Source organism: Setaria viridis, chromosome 9 (genome assembly GCF_005286985.2).
Source record: "Setaria viridis chromosome 9, Setaria_viridis_v4.0, whole genome shotgun sequence".
Taxonomy (NCBI): Eukaryota; Viridiplantae; Streptophyta; class Magnoliopsida; order Poales; family Poaceae; genus Setaria; species Setaria viridis.
Window position 1 is genome coordinate 50,781,906 of NC_048271.2, and position 22,574 is coordinate 50,804,479.

The 22,574-nt window shown below is 48.9% G+C and overlaps 5 protein-coding genes across 6 annotated transcripts; 1 reads left to right on the plus strand and 4 right to left on the minus strand.

Annotated features, from left to right (window-relative positions):
• Positions 1-461: 461 nt before the first annotated feature.
• LOC117839592 (B3 domain-containing protein Os03g0212300) lies at positions 462-3,113 on the minus strand. The gene is made up of 6 exons (XM_034719965.2): positions 2,228-3,113; positions 1,988-2,114; positions 1,643-1,733; positions 1,249-1,528; positions 1,064-1,167; positions 462-978 (listed from the first exon to the last, which is right to left on the minus strand). The coding sequence occupies exons 2-6, from the start codon at positions 2,050-2,052 to the stop codon at positions 661-663; spliced, it is 858 nt and encodes a 285-aa protein (XP_034575856.1). The 5' UTR covers positions 2,053-2,114; positions 2,228-3,113; the 3' UTR covers positions 462-660.
• A 143-nt stretch (positions 3,114-3,256) lies between these two features.
• Positions 3,257-7,528, minus strand: LOC117839593 (plant intracellular Ras-group-related LRR protein 7). Of its 2 annotated transcripts, none has more exons than XM_034719966.2 (9): positions 7,260-7,528; positions 5,902-5,971; positions 5,351-5,397; positions 5,095-5,203; positions 4,820-4,905; positions 4,402-4,492; positions 3,825-3,952; positions 3,661-3,747; positions 3,257-3,572 (listed from the first exon to the last, which is right to left on the minus strand). In XM_034719966.2, exons 1-9 carry the CDS (start codon positions 7,356-7,358, stop codon positions 3,459-3,461), a joined length of 831 nt encoding a protein of 276 aa, XP_034575857.1. In that variant the 5' UTR covers positions 7,359-7,528; the 3' UTR covers positions 3,257-3,458. The 2 variants fall into 2 exon arrangements, with proteins under 2 accessions (XP_034575857.1, XP_034575858.1); XM_034719967.2 differs by having other exon boundaries at positions 3,825-3,910; positions 7,260-7,480.
• Positions 7,529-14,735: 7,207 nt separating this feature from the next.
• Positions 14,736-16,427, plus strand: LOC117835792 (putative disease resistance protein RGA3). Its single transcript, XM_034715113.1, has 4 exons — positions 14,736-14,986; positions 15,098-16,141; positions 16,271-16,322; positions 16,419-16,427. The coding sequence occupies exons 1-4, from the start codon at positions 14,736-14,738 to the stop codon at positions 16,425-16,427; spliced, it is 1,356 nt and encodes a 451-aa protein (XP_034571004.1).
• Positions 16,428-16,792: 365 nt separating this feature from the next.
• On the minus strand, positions 16,793-19,193 carry LOC117835793 (UDP-glucose flavonoid 3-O-glucosyltransferase 7). The gene has a single exon (XM_034715114.2). The coding sequence runs from the start codon at positions 18,886-18,888 to the stop codon at positions 17,248-17,250; it is 1,641 nt and encodes a 546-aa protein (XP_034571005.1). The 5' UTR covers positions 18,889-19,193; the 3' UTR covers positions 16,793-17,247.
• Positions 19,194-19,338: 145 nt separating this feature from the next.
• LOC117838988 (UDP-glucose 6-dehydrogenase 4) lies at positions 19,339-22,543 on the minus strand. Its single transcript, XM_034719209.2, has 2 exons — positions 22,383-22,543; positions 19,339-21,028 (listed from the first exon to the last, which is right to left on the minus strand). The coding sequence occupies exon 2, from the start codon at positions 21,004-21,006 to the stop codon at positions 19,564-19,566; it is 1,443 nt and encodes a 480-aa protein (XP_034575100.1). The 5' UTR covers positions 21,007-21,028; positions 22,383-22,543; the 3' UTR covers positions 19,339-19,563.
• Between the last annotated feature and the right edge of the window lie 31 nt (positions 22,544-22,574).

Sequence of the window (22,574 nt, forward strand, 5' to 3'; positions counted from 1 at the left end):
CTTGTTACGGCGTTCCCATCCACATGCTGCATGCCACTGTCCATGCTCGTTCCCCTGAAGGCCTGAACTGAATTGACACATTTTCAGTTCAGTGTCACGCCTCACCTAGCCTAATTACTGGAGTCAAGACTTGGACCAAGCGGATGGTTTAGATCGTTCGGTGATGGTCAGTCGGTCCAGACCAAATGCTTGCTGTGCTGCCCGTTCGACAGCACAGCCAAATGGACGGGGCATGACCAGGACCGCTCTCTACTCTTCTTCCTGGCCTAGTTGCCTGTTGCCTGCACAAATCTTCTTCGAGGAATAGTCTTGATTCCTGCACAATCTTTTCATCTCAAGTCCGACCAACAGCGCTCACTTTAAAGCTTGTCACGAACCAATGCCAAGCTTTAGGAACTCCATGGTCAGTTGGTCACCAAGGAGTAGTTGCTAACTTTATCCATGCCGTTCACAAGAATAACTTCAGAGCAGAGATCGTCTTTACTGACAGCTTCAGAACGAACAATCTAATTCATCAGCAGTCAGAATAGAAATCCTAGTTGTCGCCAACGAGTCATTCCACATAACATGGAAGCCGGCCAAATTAAAGCACGTAGATTACTAGGTTATTAAATTGCTCATCATCAGCAGCATCGGCCGTCGTGACGCGACGAGATCAGATCAGGTGAGCATGGTGCCGTCCTTCTTGCGCACCTCCACCTGGAGCACGTGCTCGTCGTCCTCCCACTCGTCCTCCCACTCGTCGTCGTCGTCGTCGACGCAGGGGCCCTCGCGGATCACCTTGAAGAAGCAGGTGTCGCCGACCTCGAGGCCGTTGTCCACGCAGAACTGGTGCCACCCGTACTTGAGCGCCGTGCGGTCCCCGAGCGCCCGCCTCCCGCGCTTCAGGTTCACCGACCACGACCGCCCGCCCATCCGCAGCTCCACCCGCCGCCGCCGCGCGTACCCGTGCGCGTCCTGGAACTCCACCGGCACGTTCTGCGCCGCGCGCACCGAGACGACGTGCGAGTGAGTGGTCGATGCACTGCGATCTGAGCGAGAACAAGTATTGACGGCGACTCACCAGGTACTGGTTCTGCTTCGTTCCCAGGTTGCACTGCCTCAGACTCACGGTGAACTGCGACGGCTCGGCGATGGCCAGCGACCGTCGGCCGGCCTTCCCGCCGCCTGGGCACACCAGCAGAAGGTTTTATGTTGTCTCGTCTCAACCACGCGGCGAACGAGTGACTGGATGGAGGGGGGACGTACCAGCGGCGCCGGCGTGCACGTACTGCTTGCGGCACGTGCTCCGGTCGAAGACCGTGATGGCGAGCGTGGCGGCGCCGCCGTCGTAGCGGAAGACGAGCACGTAGCCGTCGCGCAGGTCGTGGGCGCGGGCGAACTTCTTCCAGCCTTGGGCAAGGTACACGTCGCCGCGCTTCTCGTCGGCGAAGACCTCCACGTCCCACAGGGGCATCCCTGCGCCGGCGAGCCGCAGCTTCAAGTCCCGGCGAGCTCCGAGCTCCTGAACGAACTTATTGGGCAGCCTCTGCGCGCAGCACGATCAAATTAGCTCGGCGGCAATTACTTGCTCACCACAGCACGGCGCACGTTCGCGAGCTATTCCGAGCAGATCAGATTCAGCGAACAGCAGGACACTTACCAGTGCCTCCTCGTACATGCCAGGGAGCAAGATCTTGAAGAACTCGAAGTCGCTCAGGCTCAGACCTGCCATCTCCTCTTCCATGCCATCTCTGCACATGCATACATATATCTTAGCATAGGATCAGTCATCAGTGCACTATGAATTCAGAATGTTCCGAATTACACGAACACAAGCCCCAAAAATGTCCATGAAAAAAGGAGAACATTTTGCTTTCATCTACGGGAGATGATTGAAGAAGGCGAAAAGAGGAAAGCAGGCCAGAAGGATCTGATGCAGAATTGCAGAGTTTCAAGTATAATATATGAGCCTACTATGATGAGCAGAGGCTGATCTGAGCCAAACCTGTTGGCTGCCGCCTTCTGCTCCTTGCTGGAGCCTCGCCGTGGCCGTCCAACCCCAGCCGGCATGATCTCGCCGCGAACTCTCTAGTCTTCTTGGGTCGCCGTCCGTGGATGGATCACCCAGAAAGCTGCAGGGAAGAGACTGGTAAATTAAAGCCTTCAAGTGGGTTTGTTGTCTAATGGCTGATTGGCTGAACTGAACTACTAGAACAAACAGGAACAAGAGCTTGCATGCACTGACCGAGAGAGACGAGAGGAGAAGATGGGCACGGGACCGAGAGTGATGACTGGCTGCTATATGGAGTGGGGAGAGACAGAGAGAGCGTAGAGATGCGGAGAGGACGAGGAGAGAGTTGCTGCGAATTGAAGCCGTGTTGAATGGAGGTTGCGCAGAAAGAGGAGCAGGGGGGAAGAGACGGGCGACGCCCCGTGATGGCTATATCGAGTGATCAGGCTCAGAGCACACACATGGCTCTGCTTGCCTTGTACAAGCTGTAGGTTACACGCCACAAATTGATTTCTGAAGCAAGAATTGTCACTCTCAAACTTATCTACAGATTAATTATTCGCAAAAAAAACTTATTTACAGATTAATCAGTTGGATTCGTAATTTCAGAGTTTTTACAGACGCCATACCCCATCTTAGCTGCCATCCACTTGTGTAAAGCATGAAAACCAACATCATATCTCAACCTGCCTTGTAGTTGTAAAGCAGGAAAAACCCAATTCCAGCCTTGGCTCGTGAACAGACTTTGACAAGTAGAGGCCCAACCATTGCTTCAGGTAGCAAGCAATGCTTTTGGCTTGCATCGCCGTTTACGTGTAAATGGACAAAAGACTTGTGAATCCGGTGCATCAGTTTGACAGAAATAGGCTCAATTATTGGTTGCTGTAAAATCACCAAAGTACATTTGATTTCTGAAATCGTGGTTCTTTTTACTACACAATTTACAGGTTATTGCATTAGTATGCAGGAACGCGTTGAAGTTTTTCTAGTTCATCACACCACCACCACACACACACACACACACACACGAAAAAGTAAAGAAAGACGAGAGTGCCTAGGCATTGTCGCTTCGCGTAGCCGACGATGGAGAAGTGAAAAGCACCACCAATCATGCCCTGCTCACGTCTGAATTCCTTTTCTACCTTGCATCATCGGGGTGGAATCTGGGTTGCCAAGTACTCCGGACTCAGTTGCCATTTCTTTGCATCGGTAGCAGCCAGTCATGATGGACCTCAAACAGTAGTAGAGGAAAAGATGGTGATGTGCAACAAATGCAATCAATAAGTTTCTATAGGAACACAAGATGTGGAATGTCACTTAGTGCCCGTTCAAGCGAAAAACAGGAATTTTTTGGTTCATTTATGTGCGTTTGCTGTTTTTCTTTAAGGAACCAGAGGCTGCTATGTACAAATCTACAATTGGTACTGGCCAATTAGAAAGAATGGAAGCCACATGAGCTCTAAAATCAGTGGAAATCAACCCCTTCATCCAGGGCCGTGGAGCCCAGCATGACACGAGAATCAATCTGCTTATCGAATTTCTTCCTTCTGCGTGCCTCAAACTCGTTGAATCCTTCCATCTACAAGGAATGAGAACATAAAAGGAACTATGATCAAAACAAGATTTTCTAGAGTGAAGGAAAACCGTACATGCTTCATGTAACTTACTTGTTGGAACTGGTCCCTCATGATTGGGTTGTCATGCAGCGATAGGTTCTGAAGAGCCGTGCAGTCTTTCAGTATGTTTTCCGGAAGCTGAAATGCAAAGTTGGGGTTGGGTGACAGGCTTTTGTTGATTTTGTAATGGAGCAACAAATATCAAGTGCATATACCTGACGAATTTTGTTGCCATTCAGTGATAAGGATTTAAGGCAAACAAGGTTGCAGATCGATGAGGGCACATCTTCAATCGAATTTCCTGGATATTTTGCTTCAGGATTAGTTCTCCAGGTAGAAGGTCCTAAAGGAAATGAAAAGCATGCTGTATTTTGCATCTGTTTTCAGCAACATCAATGGCTAGGCGCCTAAGTCTTATTTGGTTTAATCCACCAAAGGCGCATAAAAGTGTACATGTCTTTCCCTTCACAAATGGATTGTAGGTACTAGGACAGGAGATAGGAAAGTGAAATGTTCTGCAGCACTCATGTTCTGCTGTGGCGCATGCTGTGTTTGTGTTCCAAACAGAGCAAGGGCCAGCTTTTCTCCAAACATAAAGGAGAGGAGCATCCTAGGAGGATATGGTTGTGACATCCCAAACATTTCTTTTGTAGATTAGCAAATGGTAAGAAGGTAACAATATCAATATAGGATTAATCGTGCAATAGGATCTACGGGTGCTTGTGCACATAAAAGCAAAGGAGGTGGGGGCTGAAATAAGATCATGGTAGATTTGCAGAAAGTGATTCATACCATTTGCCTGCAATTCTTCCAGGGAATTGCAACCTCCAATTGATTCCGGAAGTTCTTTTAGTTTGTTATCAGATACATTGAGTATTAACATCTGCATCAGAAAAAAAAGGATAGCACCCCAGTGATCACATTGCACATTGACCGTTGTAAAATAAACATTCAGAAACTTCTTCACTATAAACGAAAAAATGATGGAATTTATCAACATGACTTAGTTGCAGATAATGAACTGTAGAATCAAGATTTATTTATTTTGATAAAACAAAAGTACGAAATTCATGTTTTTGTTGTATATCCAAAGTCAATACGCACTGTATCCATTAATATTTTTTGAGTGACCAGACTTGACTATTGTGCTCAAACACTTCCAAAATGAAGAAAAAGATTTTGGCATCTTTGAGCAAAAGAAGAAACTTACATTTCGCAAATCTCCCACACTCTTAGGCAGGCACATTAAAGAATTATGAGAAATAGAAAGTTGCTGAAGGTTTGACAGAGAACCCACTGGATGAAACAAAAAGAAGGTTAGAAATACAATACTAGTTAGAGTATCACGGAAGTTATAACTTTCTAATTGCTAAGAGATGAAGCTTGCACCTAGGCGAATGTCAATAACTGTAGTTATGTAAATATAGTAACATTTTGCATGTTTCACTTCCGTTGTTAGAGAAAGATAGGTTCATAGGAACTAACATTCTTCAGGTAAGATAGAGATCCTATTTCTGTCAAGTGTGAGGATTTTAAGATTCCGCAGGTATCCAATGTTAGCCGGGATGTTTTCAATCAAATTACCAGCCAAAACCTACAGAAACAGAAAGAGGCAACAGAGTTCACGCCAAACCACCACAATTTGAAAGACATGGAAACATCAGAAGGAAGAACCATTTCTTGTAAATATGGTTCTCTAATCAGATAATCTACCATAACTTCTAATAATGGAAACTCTTACAAGTCTTTGCATATTCACGAGTCCACCAACTTCCTGGGGAATCTCAACTGCAACATATAATAGAATTAATTGATACTGCTCACAAGTATAAACATCAAAATATAAAAACATATAGTGCATGCAGTATTGTAGTTTATAGGTGGTTACGTTATTTCAATTCGAATTCAGAAATATGCACAGGTGAGGTGCTAAGAATAATTTTTCCCAGTTAAAAAAAAAATGAGAAAGTTCTCTGCACAAGGTGCTAAACAATTTCCCATGGGTGCAAAAAAAAGGAAAAGGAACCCAGCTGGAGCAATTTTGCTCCATACATTTTACCAAGGAGGCAAGTGAAAAGAAAAGGTGCCCTCACATCTGATAGTTCTGGGCATAGTATAAACAACAGATAACGTCTGACCAGTTCCTTGCTAACTAAGTACAAGCCAAAAAGAAAAATAAAAAAACAAACAATAAGATTGCATATTAGCAAGATATGAAATTCGTTTTCGTAACTGTGATTTGTCCATAGAACACCGAATAGAACAAATAGCTTATGTGTAAAAGCTGACTACCTAGTTTGTTGTTTGTCAAATCCAGAGTTCTCAAGGAATTGCCCACTTGTAGAACTTCATTCGGTAGTTCCTGCGAGGGAGCACTGATATTAAACAACATGCACTTGAAGAGAAAAACGTGTTATTGCAGTAACAGAAGTGTACAAAGTATGTCTGTGGATGTAGAGGCATCAAATATAACTTGACATATATGTATCTCTCAAATAAGAATCAGTATAATAGAACAAATACAGAGATAAACAACTGAACACATACTAATGTCAATATGTTTGTGCATAGATGTAATCTATCTGAGGGGATTCAGGATCCATATCTCAATCTATGCTCTGCATGAAAAAATAATGCTGCAATCTTACAAGGTGCTGAGAGGTGATAGCACACTTAACTATGAAAGTCTCTTCAAATGCTAATAAAAAAGTATATTGCTGAAATAGTATGTGTGGTAGTGTGGAGCGTAACAATATTCTGCAATATTCAAAGGTTAATACTGTACTTTTCTAGCAATAGATCGTGCTGCCCGAGTTATGAGCGGATAGACCTGTATATAGTTCAACATTTGAGCTGACGGCATGTACCTAAAATGTTTAGCTGAGTGCTATAAACCATACCACTTTTCCTACTTTTGTAGTGTTTTATTATTGTCGTTCTATTTAATCATGGTAACCTAACCTACCATCTGCAAATGTTTACAATTTTATGCTGAGTACATCAAAGACTCTTTTCTTTATCGGCATCAAATGCTTTTCAGCTAATTAGTTCAAGTATATAAGTTTTCACACACAAAAAAAAAGAAAGACGCCCCTTTTTCCTGCAACCTAGAGACCAAATATACATGGTCACACACCATGGATTTGTTCAGTTTTCTCTTCAATTTGTAATTGTGACTAAGTACCAATGATAAACTCAAATATGGGACATATTGTACAATGACGACCAGAAGATAAATCACAACCGTGAGAAATAATACGTTACATGAAGTAACATGTCAAGAAACAAAGTGCCAAACGAAGTTAACTCCATCACAAGTGGATCATATGTTGATAATATAGAAGCAGAATACGAAGGAACATCCCAACTTTAGTTAACTTGATGACGATGGACGGATGGAGTACTACTAATACTTCGCCATGGAAATGGAAACCCTCCCCAGCCGAGGCCAGCCATCAAAAGCCCCATTCGTAATCCATTCACCATCACATATTAAATCAGAATCACTCCTAGCCATCACACTAAAATCAGAATCACTAGATGGGCACAAAATTGAGTGAAGCCTACGAAACGCCGGGAGAATCGGGACAGAAAGAAAAAAAGAAGACAGAATTTTGACGGGCAAAGGTTGGGGGAGAGAGCGAACGCACCTTCAATCTGGCGTCGCGGAGGGCGACGATGCCCGTGGAGCGCCACCGCGTCGCGCGGCTGGCCGGCGAATCGGAGCTCCGGCTGCTGCAGCAGCCCATCCCTTTTCTCTTCTCTCGGGAAAAGGCTCTGGACTTTTGGCCGGGTCGTCGTCGGCGACTTTGGATGGAGGGATGCCGGACGGGGGCGGCGGGGATCTACCGGTGGGGAATGGTGCGGCGCCTCGTGCTCCCACTGTCCAGTAGGACCAACCCCGCTGGCTCGTCTCGCCGGCAGGTGGGGCCGAGGGTTCCGCTTACCTGGCACGCCGGTTTTCTCGCGGCACGGGCTCAACAGCTTTGACTGGGGAATTTTATTCCTCACTTGCAAGTTGCAAACTACTAGTAAAACAAGGGCTCGATCCAACGGCAAAGAAGCCGAGAGCAGAACGGAACAGCCCGCAGAACAGAACGCTCAAGCCAGCTCCCGGAGCTCCGTGTTCGGCAGTGATGAATTCCCGCCACAGCGGATCGGCGGGTCTCGCTGCGGCGGATGCGCGCTCTGGTCGCCGTGCCTCGACCCCATGCCGGCGCGCCCGGGCTAGCTGGCTCGTGGAGTGGCGGGGAGCCGGGGACACGATGCCTACGCGCACGGGGGCCCGCCGGCCGTCTCCTCCACGCCCATCGTCGCCGTCGAACCGACGCGCAGTCCAGAAAAGCAGACTCCGAGCGTGCGCCGCCTATGCAGATGAACGCGTCGGGGTACGCACCGCACCGGCAGTGCCGTCCGGTGGTCCGGATCAGGACTTTCCTCCGGTTGCTCTCTGTTGGTGTGTACCTAGTCGACCGTGACAAGGGTGCCATATGTGTTGTCGTTGGCCTCGGTGCTCATCGAATCGGTAGAGGACGGCGACCGCGCAGGAGGACCTGCGGCGGCTGCGGCCTGCGGCAGCTGCTGCTGGGACGACCGTGGACGTGGAGGAGACGGAAAGTAGCATTGCACATGGGAGTAGAATTATCATAAGTTCATAACCAGTCGGTCAGAGAAGATTGTGAAGCTGGGTACAACACATGCTCTTAGGCTAAAATGTCTGCCTACTGAAGCATACTGGTATTTCTTCAAGATGGCTGCATTTGGAAGCAATGATCCACTTATACCTTCAGGTACAGCATTGAAATTTTGATGCTTATACATTGCATTGCAGTACTATAATATTTAACTTTGTAGGCACACAGCGACGCCAGATTGCGTCAGCTGAACAAACAACAACATACTTAGCTCCTGGCACAAGAAGTCAACGACCATAAGAAAGAAAAGGTAAAATCATTACTAAAATCTCTTTTGCATTCACATATCAGCATATATTCCGTACATCAACTTTCCTCATTTATCATGAACCTCTCCTACAGGACATTGCACGCGAGCAAGACAATACAGGAACACCTTTGCCTTCACCACAGCGCTTAGAAGCAATGGTTCCGGTAAATTCCCTTACCTGCAATACACACGTTTGCATACATTTTGTCCAAAAAAAAATTAATATTGTTGTATATTTCAACACCTTCTAACAGCCACCAACAACCACGAATGTCTCAACTCTCAACCAGTGAAGCAGTATACCTGCAAGATGACCTTCCATCACCTTCCAAAGTCAGATCAAGGTAACTTTTAATAAACATTGGCATATACAATTGATTGCATATATCACATTGAATTAAAAGCATAAAGGGTTCCCCAGAATCACAGTTTGAGATTACACCAAATTAAAACATAGAAGCAAAAGTCCGCCTGAATGAAAACATAGGAACTCATTATGATGACATGATTCTAGCATTTCGATCACAGCCAAAATGCCACAGGATCCTCAAGGAGGATGTAGTTAGTTGCTTCGTGAGGCAGGCTATAGCAACAAACCCGACAGTGTTTAAGCTTCAGGTCTCCCTCCATGTCATACCTGAGGGAGAAGGTCATCAAACGATACATACAGCGACTGCGTTGCGGCAACTCCTGATCAGCCCCGTCGTCATCAATGGAGACACACTCCACAAGGCAGTATTTGCCCCGGCGCATGTAGACGAGGGTGGCGCTTACATGCCTCTCAGCCGGGTTCTTGCTGTACACCTTCTCCTTGCTGCGTTTCATTTTAGGAGAAGGGCACAGTCGTCTGTCGCCAGTGTCCCCTGTGCCGGTGCTGGTCGCGGGGCAGCTGTAGAGGTACCCAAGGGTCTCCGGGTCTTTAGAGATGCCGACGAAGGCCTCGAGCGAGGGCTCGTAGTGCCCGCAGCCGGTGAAGGGCAGCGCCCACTCGCCGTGCAGTTTCCACGCGCACTCCTTCACGTCGAAGGCGAAGGTGGCCGCGGTGGCGCCGTTCTTGGTACTGACGAGGTGGATGGGTCCATCGGGTTGCACGGCGTAGGAGGAGACGTGCAGCCTGTTGAATGGCTGGATTGGGAGCTTCTCCCACGACAGATCGCTAGGTTTCTTCGGCGACCAGATCGAGGCAGATGTCAAATGAGTTCACGTCCATAGCCAATAGCTTGTCGTCGCCGACAGGGATGAAGAATGGACAAGCCGGAAAGTTGGGCCCGGGACCGAAGGCGACGCTCCGCTCCCGGACGTCGATGATCGGGGCGATTTGGTGCACGCCGGGATAAATCACCACGATCTTGTGCCGAAGGCGGACGTGATGCAGTTGGGCCACCCAAGAGGCACCAAGATGCGCAAGAAAGCTTGGGGCAAGGGCTGCTCGGCGCCAGCGCCGTCGCCTGAGCCGGACGACGGCAAGTTCACCTCGCGGATGCTGTATCCAGAGTGCCAGTCATCGAACACGAGGTAAAGGTGCTGCTGCCGCCGACGCTCTAGCGTACGGGCGCCGTCGCGTTCACTGCGCCGCCGCTTTGGCATCCTCGTTCCTTGCTCGTCGGCGCCCTCGCCTTCTCGTTCTCTACTCACCAACCGATCATTCATCCTTTTTTCCCTGGATTACTCGTAGATCTGGTTCGTTCCTGGGATTCGAATTTGATAAGAATCGGTTGTTGAACAGAAATCAATCAGGCCCAATCCTCGTACTGCAACTCAACCTGACAAATCCAAGTATCCCAAGTATCCAAATCTGAATCGAGGGCGGCAACAGGGAGGAAGAAGAGGGAATCGCGGGTACGCACACGCACCTATACAAGGCGGAGCGGGGGAGGCGAAGGGATGGCTTATAAACGGCGGAAACCCTAGGAAGTTCCCGGTGACCGGTGGACCTCATGGACCGTTCGTCAGTGCCGGAACTGGATAATGACCATTCGTAAGCAAACTGGCTCGACCGGGGGTCCGACTGCTAGCCATGAAAAAAACGGATCAAAACCATTCAGGCATTCACCCTTCGCCGCCGGCCAACCATAGAAGCTGAACCAACTACGGACGCCCGCTCTGCGCCTCTCCCCGGCATCACGAGGCCACGCATGGGCGGCACGAGCCGCTTGAGTCCACGCAGCCCACGCTACAACGCTGGAGCAAGAGCAGGCCCGGCCTAGCAGCCTGGCCGTCGCCGGCCTGTATATACAGCAAGGTCCGCCACCGTCTCACGGCACCCAGCTCCCGACGCGCCGCCGGCAGCATTTCCGGAGGAGCTTGGACCATGAGCGGCGCGCGCGGGGAGCCGGAAGAACGGATAGGTGTAGGAGATTGAATCTCAGCAGAGGCTCTCGCTGGCGGCACGGGCCTAGCAGAGGTCGGCGGCGGCGGCGCGGCCTCGTCGGCTGCTCCGGCGCCGCCCCGAGGTATTTGCACAATGCCCCCTGGTTTGGCTCGCGATTAACAGTCGCGATCCAAACTGGGGGACTTTTTATAAAATACCAGATCAAATATTTGTAAAAAGCCCTAGATCGCGATTATTGATCGCGATCCGACTGAGGGGTCCTTTTAGAAAATCCTGGATGGAATATTTGCAGAAGGCCCCCTGACAGCTCGGCTACCGGCGGTTCACCGAAATCCGCCGCCGCCCTCCCCATTTCTGTTCCGGCCAGAAACGCAGAGACCTGTCATTTGGTCAGGTCGGTATTTCTCCCGCAGCAAGACGCGCGGCGAATCGCGGAAGGTCGCGCTCGCCGGGAACTGCCGCCGGCCAGCTTGCCCACGGGAAAATGGATACTCACCAAGCTGCAGGTTGATGGAGGTGAGCTCAGGGCCGGCGGCGGCAATATCGACAGAAAGGTGGAAGCTGAGACGAAGGTGAGCGGCGGTGACGGGAGCTTAAGTCCAGAGCAACATGTAGTATTTGCATGGAAAAGGATAAGATAGGTGCACCAGAACAGCAGAACCTGAGGAAATTAGAGGAAGGAGAGGGAAACTCCCATTCACATGTGAGGGAGGGTTAGGCCATCAGCAATAGCTTGTCCCCGACGGCGCCCTGCTTCGAGCCATGAGCTGGTGCTGGCGCTTTTGGCCGTAGAGCAGAGCCGAGGAAGGAGGAGCAGGCACAGGCAGGCTGTGTCGATGGAAACAAGGTGAAATGAGCCCTTGTTTACTTCCCACAAAACTCCCAACTTTGATACTATGCAAAAAGAAGATTCCCCATCACATCAAACTTGCGGTACATGCATGGAGTACTAAATGTAGACGAAATCAAAAACTAATTGCACAGTTTTGTTGTACTTTGCGAGACGAATCTTTTGAGCCTAATTAGTCAATATTTGGACAATAATTCACAAATACAAACGAAACGCTACAGTGTCGTATTTATGGCAAAATGCCAATTTGGCACCTCCCAACTTCCCAAGTAAACAAGGGGTGAGATAGAGAGCTGCAGATAGCCACGTAGGCAACCTCGGTCCCTATGTTGCCAGTCACGTGTCAACCCTGCCCTGTATTCATTTAGTCGACATGCAGAGAGGGAGAGACAAAGAGCGACCAGCCAGCTTACTTACACTTCCAAAGGTCACATGGGATGTTGTTCGGATGCTAATTAGGAGAACTAAACATGAGCTAATTATAAAATTAATTGCACAAATGGTGTCTAATTCGCGAGACAAATCTATTAAGACTAATTAATCCACCATTAGCAAATGGTTATTGTAGCACCACATTGTTAAATTATGGACTAATTAGGCTTAATAGATTCGTCTCGCGAATTAGACTCCATCTGTGCAATTAGTTTTGTAATTAGACTATGTTTAATACTCCTAATTAGTATCCAAACATCCGATGTGACATGTGCTAAAGTTTAGCAGGGGTATCCAAACACCCCTTTATTTAGCCTTGTCTTCTCATCTTATTAAATTAGTTGAATATCACTTAAACTTGTCCGGACTTAAACAGGGTTGTAGCTAAAAAGTAGGAGGAATTGGAATGGTTTAGATACCGCAGTTTTTTCGTTTTGAGGAATCCATTGTTGGTATGCTAAATTTCTATGCCGTGCAATGCATATAGTATTCGGTATTTCTCTACCAACAACTATGAATGACATTCTCTTCATGGTTTAGGGGGATAAGTTGAATCTATACCTGCTGACAGGGGTATTGGTTTTCTGTTGGGTGATATGGCTGTCTCGAAATAAGGTGGTTTTTGACAAATGTTGATAAGAACATTTTTTGCAGGTACTGTTCAGGGGAACGTATTGGCTCTGATCTTGAGCCAAGTTGCAGCGAAGTGAGAACAATGAGAAGCTCTTTATTTCAGCATGCCGAACCTTGGAGATGGAAGCTCTACCTTTCTTTAATTCAAATGGATGGTCTTTTATGTTGCGAATTGATTTTTGAATCATCTTTGTCTTGTTTCAAACTTGTGGGTGTAGCAAGTGCTACTACTTATAATAATAGTGGACTTATCCTCCTCTTCGAGGAGGTTGAAGTCGGAATATTATCCGTTACTAAAAAAAACTAAAAAGTAGGAGTTAGAAATTGCAGCACAGCAAAATGCTAGAGATTGAATTGAGCTAAGCATCACCTCGACTTTCTTAAAAGTTATTAGTTGGTATTTCTTTAGCCTTAATAAAATAACAAACCATCTCAGTTTTTTCTCAACTTTGGCAGTCAGCCTAATCAACTTCTGTACTTCCTAATCCTCAAGCACCAGCCTACCGACTTGAATGGAAAATAACACATAATGGCCTTAATTTGTATCTCTGGTTTTAAGATCTATTAGTTTGGATATGATAGCAAATTCGACGTCTTGCTCCACGATATAATGCAGCCCTTCAGTAGCTGGAGTAAATCTGCGTATCTAAAGTTTAGCTCGGGATCTAAACACCCTCGACATGTAGAGAGGGAGAGACAGAGAGCGACCAGCCAGCTTGGCAGCTTCAAAGTACACTTCATTTAGCCTTGTCTTCTCATCTTATTAAATTAGTTGAATATCACTTAAACTTGTCCGGACTTAAACAGGGCTGTAGCTAAAAAGTAGGAGGAATTGGAATGGGGATAGGTACTGCAGTTTTTTCGTTTTGAGGAATCCATTGTTGGTATGTTAATTTTCTATACCGTGCGATACATATAGTATTTAGTATTTCTCCACCAATAATTATGAATGACATTCTCTTCATGGGTTAGGGGGATAAGTCGAATCTATACCTACTGATAGGGATATCAGCTTTTTTTGGACGATATGGCTGTCTCGAAATGAGGTGGTTTTTGACAAATGTTGACAAAAACATTTTTTGCAGGTACTGTTTAGGGAACGTATTGGCTCCGTTCTTAGGCAAGTTACAGTGAAGTGAGAACGATGAGAAGCTCTTCATTTCAGCACGCCGAACCTTGAAGATGAAAGCTCTACGTTTCTTTAATTCAAATGGATGGTCTTTTATGTTGCGAATTGATTTTTAAGTCGTCTTTATGTCTTGTTTCAAACTTGTGGGTGTAGCAAGTGCTACTACTTATAATAATAGTGGACTGATCCTCCTCTTTGAGGAGGTTGAAGCCGGAATATTATCCACTATTAAAAAGGAGTTAGAAATTGCAGCACGGCAAAATGCTAGAGATTGAATTGAGCTAAGCATCACCTCGACTTTCTTAAAAGTTATTAGTTGGTATTTCTTTAGCCTTAATAAAATAACAACCATCTCAATTTTTTTTCTCTACTTTGGCAGTCAGCCTAATCAACTTATGTACTTCCTAATCCTCAAGCACCAGCCTACCGACTTGAATGGAAAATAACACATAATGGCCTTAATCTATGTCTCTTGTTTCGAGATCTATTAGTTTGGATATGATAGCAAATTCGACGTCTTGCTCCACGATATAATGCAGCCCTTAGTAGCTGGAGTAGATCTGCATATGTACGGAGCATCTAATATTCTAATGTGGTCAGCAAACTTTGGTGGCTTGATGGCTTCAGCGTTCACGGTTCAAAACCCGGCGGCTTTTGACGCTTTCAGCTGCCCCTGCACTCAACCACCATGCAAAACGCATAGCAGCCGGCAGCCGCTACCCATGGAAGATCGATATATAGCAGCTCGTCCCTCTCTCTCGCGGAGGTCTTGCATAATCTCCAGGGCGCGGTGTTCGCAAATCGCAATGGAGATCCTCTACAGCGCAGTGCTGAGCGAGCTCGTGAGCAGGGCGGTGTCCTTCCTGCTCGCCAAGCGCGAGGAGCAGGCGGCGGCGGCCGCGCAGGAGGAGCGGCTACGCAGCCTGCTGCTGAGGAGCCGCACGATCGTCGAGGAGGCCGAGCGGCGGCTCGTCACGAACCGGGCCATGCTCCAGCAGCTCGGGGCCCTGAGGGATGAGGCGTTCCGGGGCTACTACGTCCTCGACGCCGCCGCCAGGTGCCGAGCCGCATTCGGAGGAGGACGAGACGGGTGCAAGGATGACGACGACGACGACCAAAAGGAGGAGGCGGAGGCGGAGGCGTGCCGCCGCGCGTTCACCCTGTCCAGGTTCAACCCGGCGAAGCGCGTCCGCGTCCCCTCCGGCGATCCAGAGGCCTGCAGGGCGAGCGCCGCTCGCCTGAGAGAGCTGCGGCAGGCGGTTCGAGGCCTGGAAGCCATGATCGGCGACATGAAGGAGTTTGTTGTGTTCTTGACGACCCATCCCCTCCTGCACCGCCAACCTTACAGCGCCCATCTGTTTGTCGACAAGTGCATGTTTGGCCGCCACATGGAGAAGGAGAGGATCATGGAGTTCTTGCTGCAGCCTGAGCCTCCTGGTGCGGCGAGGCTGGGTGTCCTTCCCATCGTCGGCCCGGCGCATATTGGCAAGAGCACTCTCGTGGAGCATGTTTGCCACGATGAAAGGGTGCGCGACCATTTCTCGTTAATTTTGTTCTACCGTGGGAAGAGCCTTGTAGACGAGACAGTGGCAAGTTTTAGAGACAAGTGTGTGGTCAAGCATCAAACCGATAATGAGGCCTCATCAGGTCAGAGGTTGCTGATCATCATCGAGCTCTTCGAGGACTTGGACGAAGAGACATGGAAGAACATGCTGTACTCCTCCGAGAGAAGCATGGCACAGGGGAGTAGGATGATCATCACCAGTCGATCGGAGAAGATTGTGAGGTTCGGGACGACGCGTGCTCTTAGGCTCAAATGCTTGTCTCCAGAAGCCTACTGGCATTTCTTCAAGATGACCGTCTTTGGAAGCGACGATCCAGGGCAGCATCCAAAGCTGGCGTCCTTGGCTATGGAGATGGCGAGCCTGATGCAAGGCTCGTTCTTGTTTGCGAACATCGGTGCCGTGGTGCTAAGAGACCATTTCGACACTCAGAGTTGGTCCAGGGCAGTCAGAAGAATAAGAGAGTACTTGCAAAAGAATGTCTCCTTGTTTGGCGAGTACACAGATGATATCAAGGATAAGGATCATCCTCGGTTTACCTGGAGCCTGATCAATCAGAAACCCGACAGATACTGTATGCTCTATGACATTTACGAAAGAGGCTCCCAGGAGGAGGTCCCAGAGATACCATATTCAGATATGCTAGCCGGGTGTGCTCAACCGCGAGGGGAGTACGAGATACTTTTCTGGAGATCTCGAATTCCACCGTACCTTAACTACGTATGTAAATGCGAGATCCTTGATATGTAGGCATTATACGAACATACTTGTTCTTCCAGAGGAAGTGGGTATGCTTGGACTCTTGACTCGCTCCTCAGTGCTCTGATGGTGGTTTTGCTTCTCCTATTAAAAAATAAAAGCAAAATACAAAATCAAAGACCCCTGTGTATGCTGATGTATGGTGAATTGACTTTTGTGCTCTTGCAGTTCAGCTGATGTCATGAATTGCGTTAATATTTTTTTTCCAAATGTCAAACCGGTGACTAATCCAATTGTAATGACACATGTGAGCAGGTTGCCTGGAGAGGGGCCAACGGCCACTAGTCTGAGCAAGTTTTGTTAGGCCATTCTCAATGTTTCACGAGGGTTTCAAACTCATTAAATGACATGCTATATAGGTAAAAGTGGTGACATAGCATAAAATTTATGAAGAGAGAGAGGAATTGGGTTTCATGGGGATGAAACCCTGTGTACACGGTTACTTAGACTTTGAAATTATGATGAAACTTGAGAGCATTTTGTTTCATCTCCATAACTTTTGTCGATCCTATGTGGCTATGGTTAGTGTGCCACTACTACAATTACAAGTGGTTACATATTCATATGACATATTTGATCTCAACACCATACAACAATTAAATACTATGAGTAGTCTATGAAATCGTGACATGAAACTGTGCATTGTGAGGAGCTATTTCATTCATCAACTTAAATCTTTAAAGATGATGTGGCACTCTTGGAAACGGTGTAATGAAACTCTTCAGCTTATTACATCACCAATGCATAAGGTCATCGTGGCTTATTACATCATTCGAGCAAATGATATTAAATGGAGGGAAACTAAGCAATTCAGAGCATAAAAAGGCTATATGCATCATCAAAGAGTAGATGACATATTTCGTGATAAATTTATAAAAACAATCCGATCGATGTTGTAGATGTTGACGTATTTTCTTATAAACTTGTTGAAAGTTAGATAAATTTGGTTAAACATGTTATAAAGGGGAGTGATCAGTAGGAACGGAGGCTAGCCCGTTTATAAAAAGTTCCAAACCACGGGAACCCGCCCGGTTTCCTCTCCGCGCTCTCCATCATGGCCCCGGCGTCCGGGACGCAGCACATCCTCCAGCAGCGCGCCCACGGCCTCGTACGAGGACCCTCCCGCCTCCACCGCGCGCCGCGCGCGTCCGCCGATCTCCCCCGCTCTCCGCCGCAGCGCCTTGTCTGCCAGTGCGCTGCGCACCCGCTCTGCCACCGCCTCCCTGCCCACCACGACTCCGCCCAGCGCCTCGCCTCCCCACACGTACCCCCTCTCGGCGCCCATGGCGACGCCCGTGCCGGCGATCCCCACCACCAGCGCCTCGTTGTAGAACTGCTCCGCGAACACTGGCCAGGTCAGCACCGGGACGCCCGCCGCCGCCGCCTCGGTCACCGCACCCCACCCGCAGTGCGTCACGAACGCGCCCACCGCCGCGTGCCGCAGCACCGCCACCTGCGGGGCCCAGCCCCTAACCACGAGCCCGCGACCCGGCGCCGCGGCGTCTATGTCCGGGAGCGGCGGCGCGCTCTTATCTCCGACGACCCACACGAAGTTCGCGCCGGAGTAGGCGAGGCCCATGCCGAGCTCCGACACCTGCTCGCGCGGGAACCGGGTGAGGCTGCCGAAGCAGACGTACACCACTGACCGCACGGGCTTTGTGTCCAGCCACTCGAGCACGCGCGCGGCCTCCGCTGCGGCGACGGCCTCCCCTCCGCGGCCGCGCTCCAGGGTGTCGTCGCCGTCGCCGTTCACGAAGCAAACCGGACCGACGGCGAACACCGGTTTCCCCGTAACCTTCTCGTAGTGCTCGACATACCTCTGTTCGAGGTCCGCGAACGAGTTCACGACCCACCCGGCCGTGGCGCGCTCGACGTCGAACATGCGGTTCAAGAACTCCCGCGAGTCCGCGCCGGGGAGCGTCGCCTCGGCGAGCCTCGACCTGGTGAGCCGCACCGGGTCGGGGAGTCCCGGCACGAGGAACGGTTCGGTGTCCGACGCCACGCCGTTCTGCGGGCTGTGGAGCAGGAGCGCACGCTGCACCGAGAGTGCGAAGCACCCCGTGCCGGTGAACGCGTACCGCGGGATCCCGAGCTCGGGAGCAGCGGTGGCAGCCCACGGGAGGACGCCGTCGAACACGACGGCATCGGCAGGGTGGCGGCGCAGGAGGTCAGCGAAGAGCGGCGCGAGGAGGTCGACGGCGACGGCGAAAGGCCCGGCGAGCTCGCGGTTGGGGAGGTCGTCGGCGCTTTCGTGGCCGCCCGTGAGGCCGGCGGCCTCGGCCGGCAGCGTGAGCGCGTGGACGCGGATGCGGAGGCCCGCGGCGGCGGCGCGGGCGACGGGGCCGCCGAGCCTGGCGGCGTTGGCGCGCGTGAGGACGAGCGTGGCGTCGGCGCCGCGGGACGCGAAGAGGCGGGCGAGGTCGGACATCGGCAGCGCGTGCCCCGGCGTCGGGAACGGGATGAAGTACATGCGCGGCGGCGCCGTGTCCCCCGACGACGCGACGGAAGTCGACGACGGCCGCATGGCGCAGGTCGGCGCGAGGAGAGCTGCGATGGCAGTGGTGGTCGGGCGATGGGAGTGCAGGCCAGGACGCAGTGTGCACGGTGGATGGCACATGCAATTGCGCAATGCTCTCATATAGAGGCGTTGTACTTGTACGCCTTCAAACGCAAAGAGGATGAGGGTGCCTTTTTCCAAGGGATTAAGTTTAGTTTAGTTTGTTATCTGAAAGATTAGACGTGTTAATGAGTTAGATGTTAATGAGTTATGACTGTCAGTTTAGTCTGTTATCTGAAAGACATGCATATGGCATTTCTTGGCTTCTTGCCTCTAACAACCTTAGGTACAGACAAATATCCAGACACAATAGAGATTAAGTTCTTTTCATCCTTGTTCTGAGTAAAAGTAATACTGGTCAGTCACGACATTCCTTTTGCTAGTCTGTCGTGAGGCCAATATTCTGGATCAAACACATAACAGCTGGATCCTTCAGTAATTCCCTGCTAATCTGAAAAACCGAATATCTTACTGAATTTTATGATGTCAGCTTCAAATACACAAGCAGTATATGTTAGTCAAAATAAAGAATTCATCTGATAACTCTTGCTATTATTCATTTATCTGTAATTAGGCAACAAAAGACAATCCATATGAAGTACATTACAGTCAAAACACTCAGGGCACACTACCCCTGTTCACTGTGACCTATATGACCCGCTACAGCAGATGGAAGGGCAGGGAATGTCGATGTAGATTGTAGAGTCCTCTCGAACAACCAGCAACATTTTTTTCTGGGATTTCTACCATTTAACTTTAAGCCACGGCAGGCATGTCCTTGAGCCAGGGGTCAAGGGGCTTTCCAATGGAGTAAACAATGAAGCCGATCTCCCGCATCTTCTCAGCATCAATTACGTTGCGACCGTCAAACAAGAATGCAGGTTTCTGCATGCTATCATAGATCTTCTTGTAGTCGAGTGTCTTGAACTCATCCCACTCAGTCAAGATGCAGATACCATGCGCCCCCTTGGTGGCTTCATACGCATCCCAGGTCACAGAGACCTGCTTCACTGCGGTTGGGCTCATTGGCTGCAGGTGGATTGGGTGGTCCCAGTCGAACTTGTTCATCGCGAGATCACGTTGGATCTGTTCCTCTGTCACCTGCGGGTCGTAGATGCTAATCTTAGCTTTGTCTCCAAGGAGTCCCTTACAGACATCAATGGCGGCGGTCTCCCTCGTGTCACCGGTATCCTTCTTGAATGCAAAACCGAGAACTGCAATCTTCTTTCCAGAGACAGTGTTGAACATAGAAGACACAACACGGTTCACGAATCTGCTCTTCTGGTAATCATTGATCTTGATAACCTGCTTCCAGTAGTTGGCGACCTCAGGCAGTCCATTGCACTCACAGATGTATACAAGGTTGAGGATGTCCTTCTGGAAGCATGAGCCTCCAAAACCAACACTAGCATTCAAGAATTTGGGTCCAATCCTTGAATCCTTGCCAACAGCATAGGCCACCTCTGCCACATTGGCACCAGTGGCCTCACACAGAGCAGAGATTGCATTCACTGATGAGATCCTTTGAGCCAAGAAGGCATTTGCAGCAAGCTTGGACAGCTCCGCTGACCATAGGTTGGTTGTGAGAATACGGTCCTCAGGGACCCAATTGGCATATACATCCTTCAGGGCCTTAACAGCCTTCTGGCCCTCTGGAGTCTCCCGACCACCGATGAGCACACGGTCAGGCTTGAAAAGGTCCTCAATTGCTGTGCCCTCCGCAAGGAATTCAGGGTTTGAGAGGATCTGGAACTTGATTCCCTTGCTATTGTGTGCCAAGATCTTCTCAATGGCTTCAGCAGTCTTGACAGGGACAGTGGACTTCTCAACCACAATCTTGTCGGACTTGGCCACATCTGCAATCATGCGGGCTGCACTCTCCCAGTAGGTTAGATCCGCGGCTTTGCCAGCCCCAAGACCACGGGTCTTGGTTGGTGTGTTTACAGAGACAAAGATGATATCAGCCTCAGCAACATGCTTCTCAATATCATTGCTGAAGAAGAGATTCCTGCCACGGCACTGCTTGACCACTTCATCAAGGCCTGGTTCATAAATAGGGAGCTGATCGCTGTTCCATGCTGCGATGCGTGGAACAGAAATGTCGACGACACAAACTTCAATAGCAGGGCATTTCAGTGCAATGACAGCCATGGTTGGGCCGCCAACATATCCAGCACCGAGGCAGCATATCTTCACCATCTTTCTTAAACTATCCGAGTAACTGCACGTGGAAAATGAGAATACTGACATTAGTTACCTTAGAAAGCATGATTCATTGTGGCAAGAGATTTTGGAGCTGTAAGAAGTATGGTGAAGACAATGATAAATTATGTCAGGTATTAAGAATTAAGTGCACAAGGTTTCAGGTTGTCGTCAGCATTAACAACTATTTTATTTGCTGGAAAACTGGTATGAGCAAATAGTTAACAACAAAATCTTGACATATTATGCACAAAGACTCCAAATTATTTATTCTCCCAGATATTTCACAGAAGATTTTCGAGCTGTAAAAGAAGTAAGGTGAAGACAATAAACAAATCATTTCAGATATACTAAGAATTAAGTGCACAAGGTTTCCGGTTGTCGTTAGCATTAACAACCATTTTATTTGATCGAAAAGCCGGTAGAGCAAATAGATAACAACAAAATCTTGATAAACTGAACTATTGATACAATAGAAGAGATGTAGGGTGCAATGGTGTGCATCCATTGAATAGCAGCTGACATTCACATTATGGAAATGTATCAACCTAGTGAGACTTGTGTCAACAGAGATCAGACGATTCATTCTTGGCATAATAAGCCACCAATACTACCAAGAGCAATTTTGGCAGGCATGCTGGCTCATGCATATGCTTCAGATTACCAATATTAGGCCAAAGCCCGTAGCTTTTTAGCACCCAACATCCACATATAGACAAGGAACTCTGAGCATATAATTCTTTTGGAGAAAAAGAATGACCGTGTAAATTCATCAAATGATTCAGTGCACAGTTGTGTTAAGTAAAGACTGAATCATGAACAAGAACAATAGTTATTAGCCATGGTGCCAGGTGGAGATCTGACATTTGGTGATAAACCAAACGTCATGACCAGATTGTCTCGCTTGTTGGCATTTGGCAATGCACATTGACGGCGACCATTTCGTGTTTTCGACCTCCTTGATTCTTCTGGCAACCAAAACAATCTTGAATGCAGGCCAAAAAAAAAAACAAGCCATCTATAGAGCGTAAACATATAGAGCCAGATTTTGCAAGCCATCTCGTGAGACTAACCAATCCCGGGGGTGGGTTGGGGGGGGGGGGGGGGGGGGGGGTCGGTGATCCTTGGGGTACAGTTGACCCCGCGCCCCCAGACAAAGAGAAATGGAAAATGAACTAAACAGCACGCAAGAAATGGTTCGTAAACCTGGTGGAGGATGGTCAGAGCACCAATCCCAGATAGAAGTTACTCGGATTTGGGTGCTCAGTCGCAGCGAAGGGAAGGTTTCCGCAAAGCAGAAATGGACTGAATGACTAGGTGGGATTACCGGAACAGGGGAAAATCCGAGACCAGAGAGAGCAAGCGAGGCATACCTCCTGAAGTTCTCCTGACCAACCGGACCTCGGCGGCCGTCTTCTCCGCCTCGCCGCGAGATCTGGATCTGTCTGAGGTCGGAGTGGAAGAGGAGCCTCGTGTTCGTGTCCTGACTGAAGAGGAGGGAAGGGGCGGGGTTAAATAGGTGGCGCGTGCGAACGCAACGACCCTACTCTACGCCACGCCTACGC

Coding starts and splice junctions, on each gene's coding strand:
- LOC117839592 (XM_034719965.2), bottom strand. CDS start 2,052: ATGCCGGCTGGGGTTGGACGGCCACGGCGAGGCTCCAGCAAGGAGCAG. Junction 1,734..1,987: donor CAGAAGGCGGCAGCCAACAG/GTTTGGCTCAGA, acceptor ATGCATGTGCAG/AGATGGCATGGAAGAGGAGA. Junction 1,529..1,642: donor GCATGTACGAGGAGGCACTG/GTAAGTGTCCTG, acceptor TGCTGCGCGCAG/AGGCTGCCCAATAAGTTCGT.
- LOC117839593 (XM_034719966.2), bottom strand. CDS start 7,358: ATGGGCTGCTGCAGCAGCCGGAGCTCCGATTCGCCGGCCAGCCGCGCG. Junction 4,906..5,094: donor CTCTATCTTACCTGAAGAAT/GTTAGTTCCTAT, acceptor TGTTTCATCCAG/TGGGTTCTCTGTCAAACCTT. Junction 4,493..4,819: donor GTGTGGGAGATTTGCGAAAT/GTAAGTTTCTTC, acceptor TTTCTGATGCAG/ATGTTAATACTCAATGTATC.
- LOC117835792 (XM_034715113.1), top strand. CDS start 14,736: ATGGAGATCCTCTACAGCGCAGTGCTGAGCGAGCTCGTGAGCAGGGCG. Junction 14,987..15,097: donor GTCCTCGACGCCGCCGCCAG/GTGCCGAGCCGC, acceptor CACCCTGTCCAG/GTTCAACCCGGCGAAGCGCG. Junction 16,142..16,270: donor TATTCAGATATGCTAGCCGG/GTGTGCTCAACC, acceptor TTGTTCTTCCAG/AGGAAGTGGGTATGCTTGGA.
- LOC117835793 (XM_034715114.2), bottom strand. CDS start 18,888: ATGAGAGCATTGCGCAATTGCATGTGCCATCCACCGTGCACACTGCGT.
- LOC117838988 (XM_034719209.2), bottom strand. CDS start 21,006: ATGGTGAAGATATGCTGCCTCGGTGCTGGATATGTTGGCGGCCCAACC.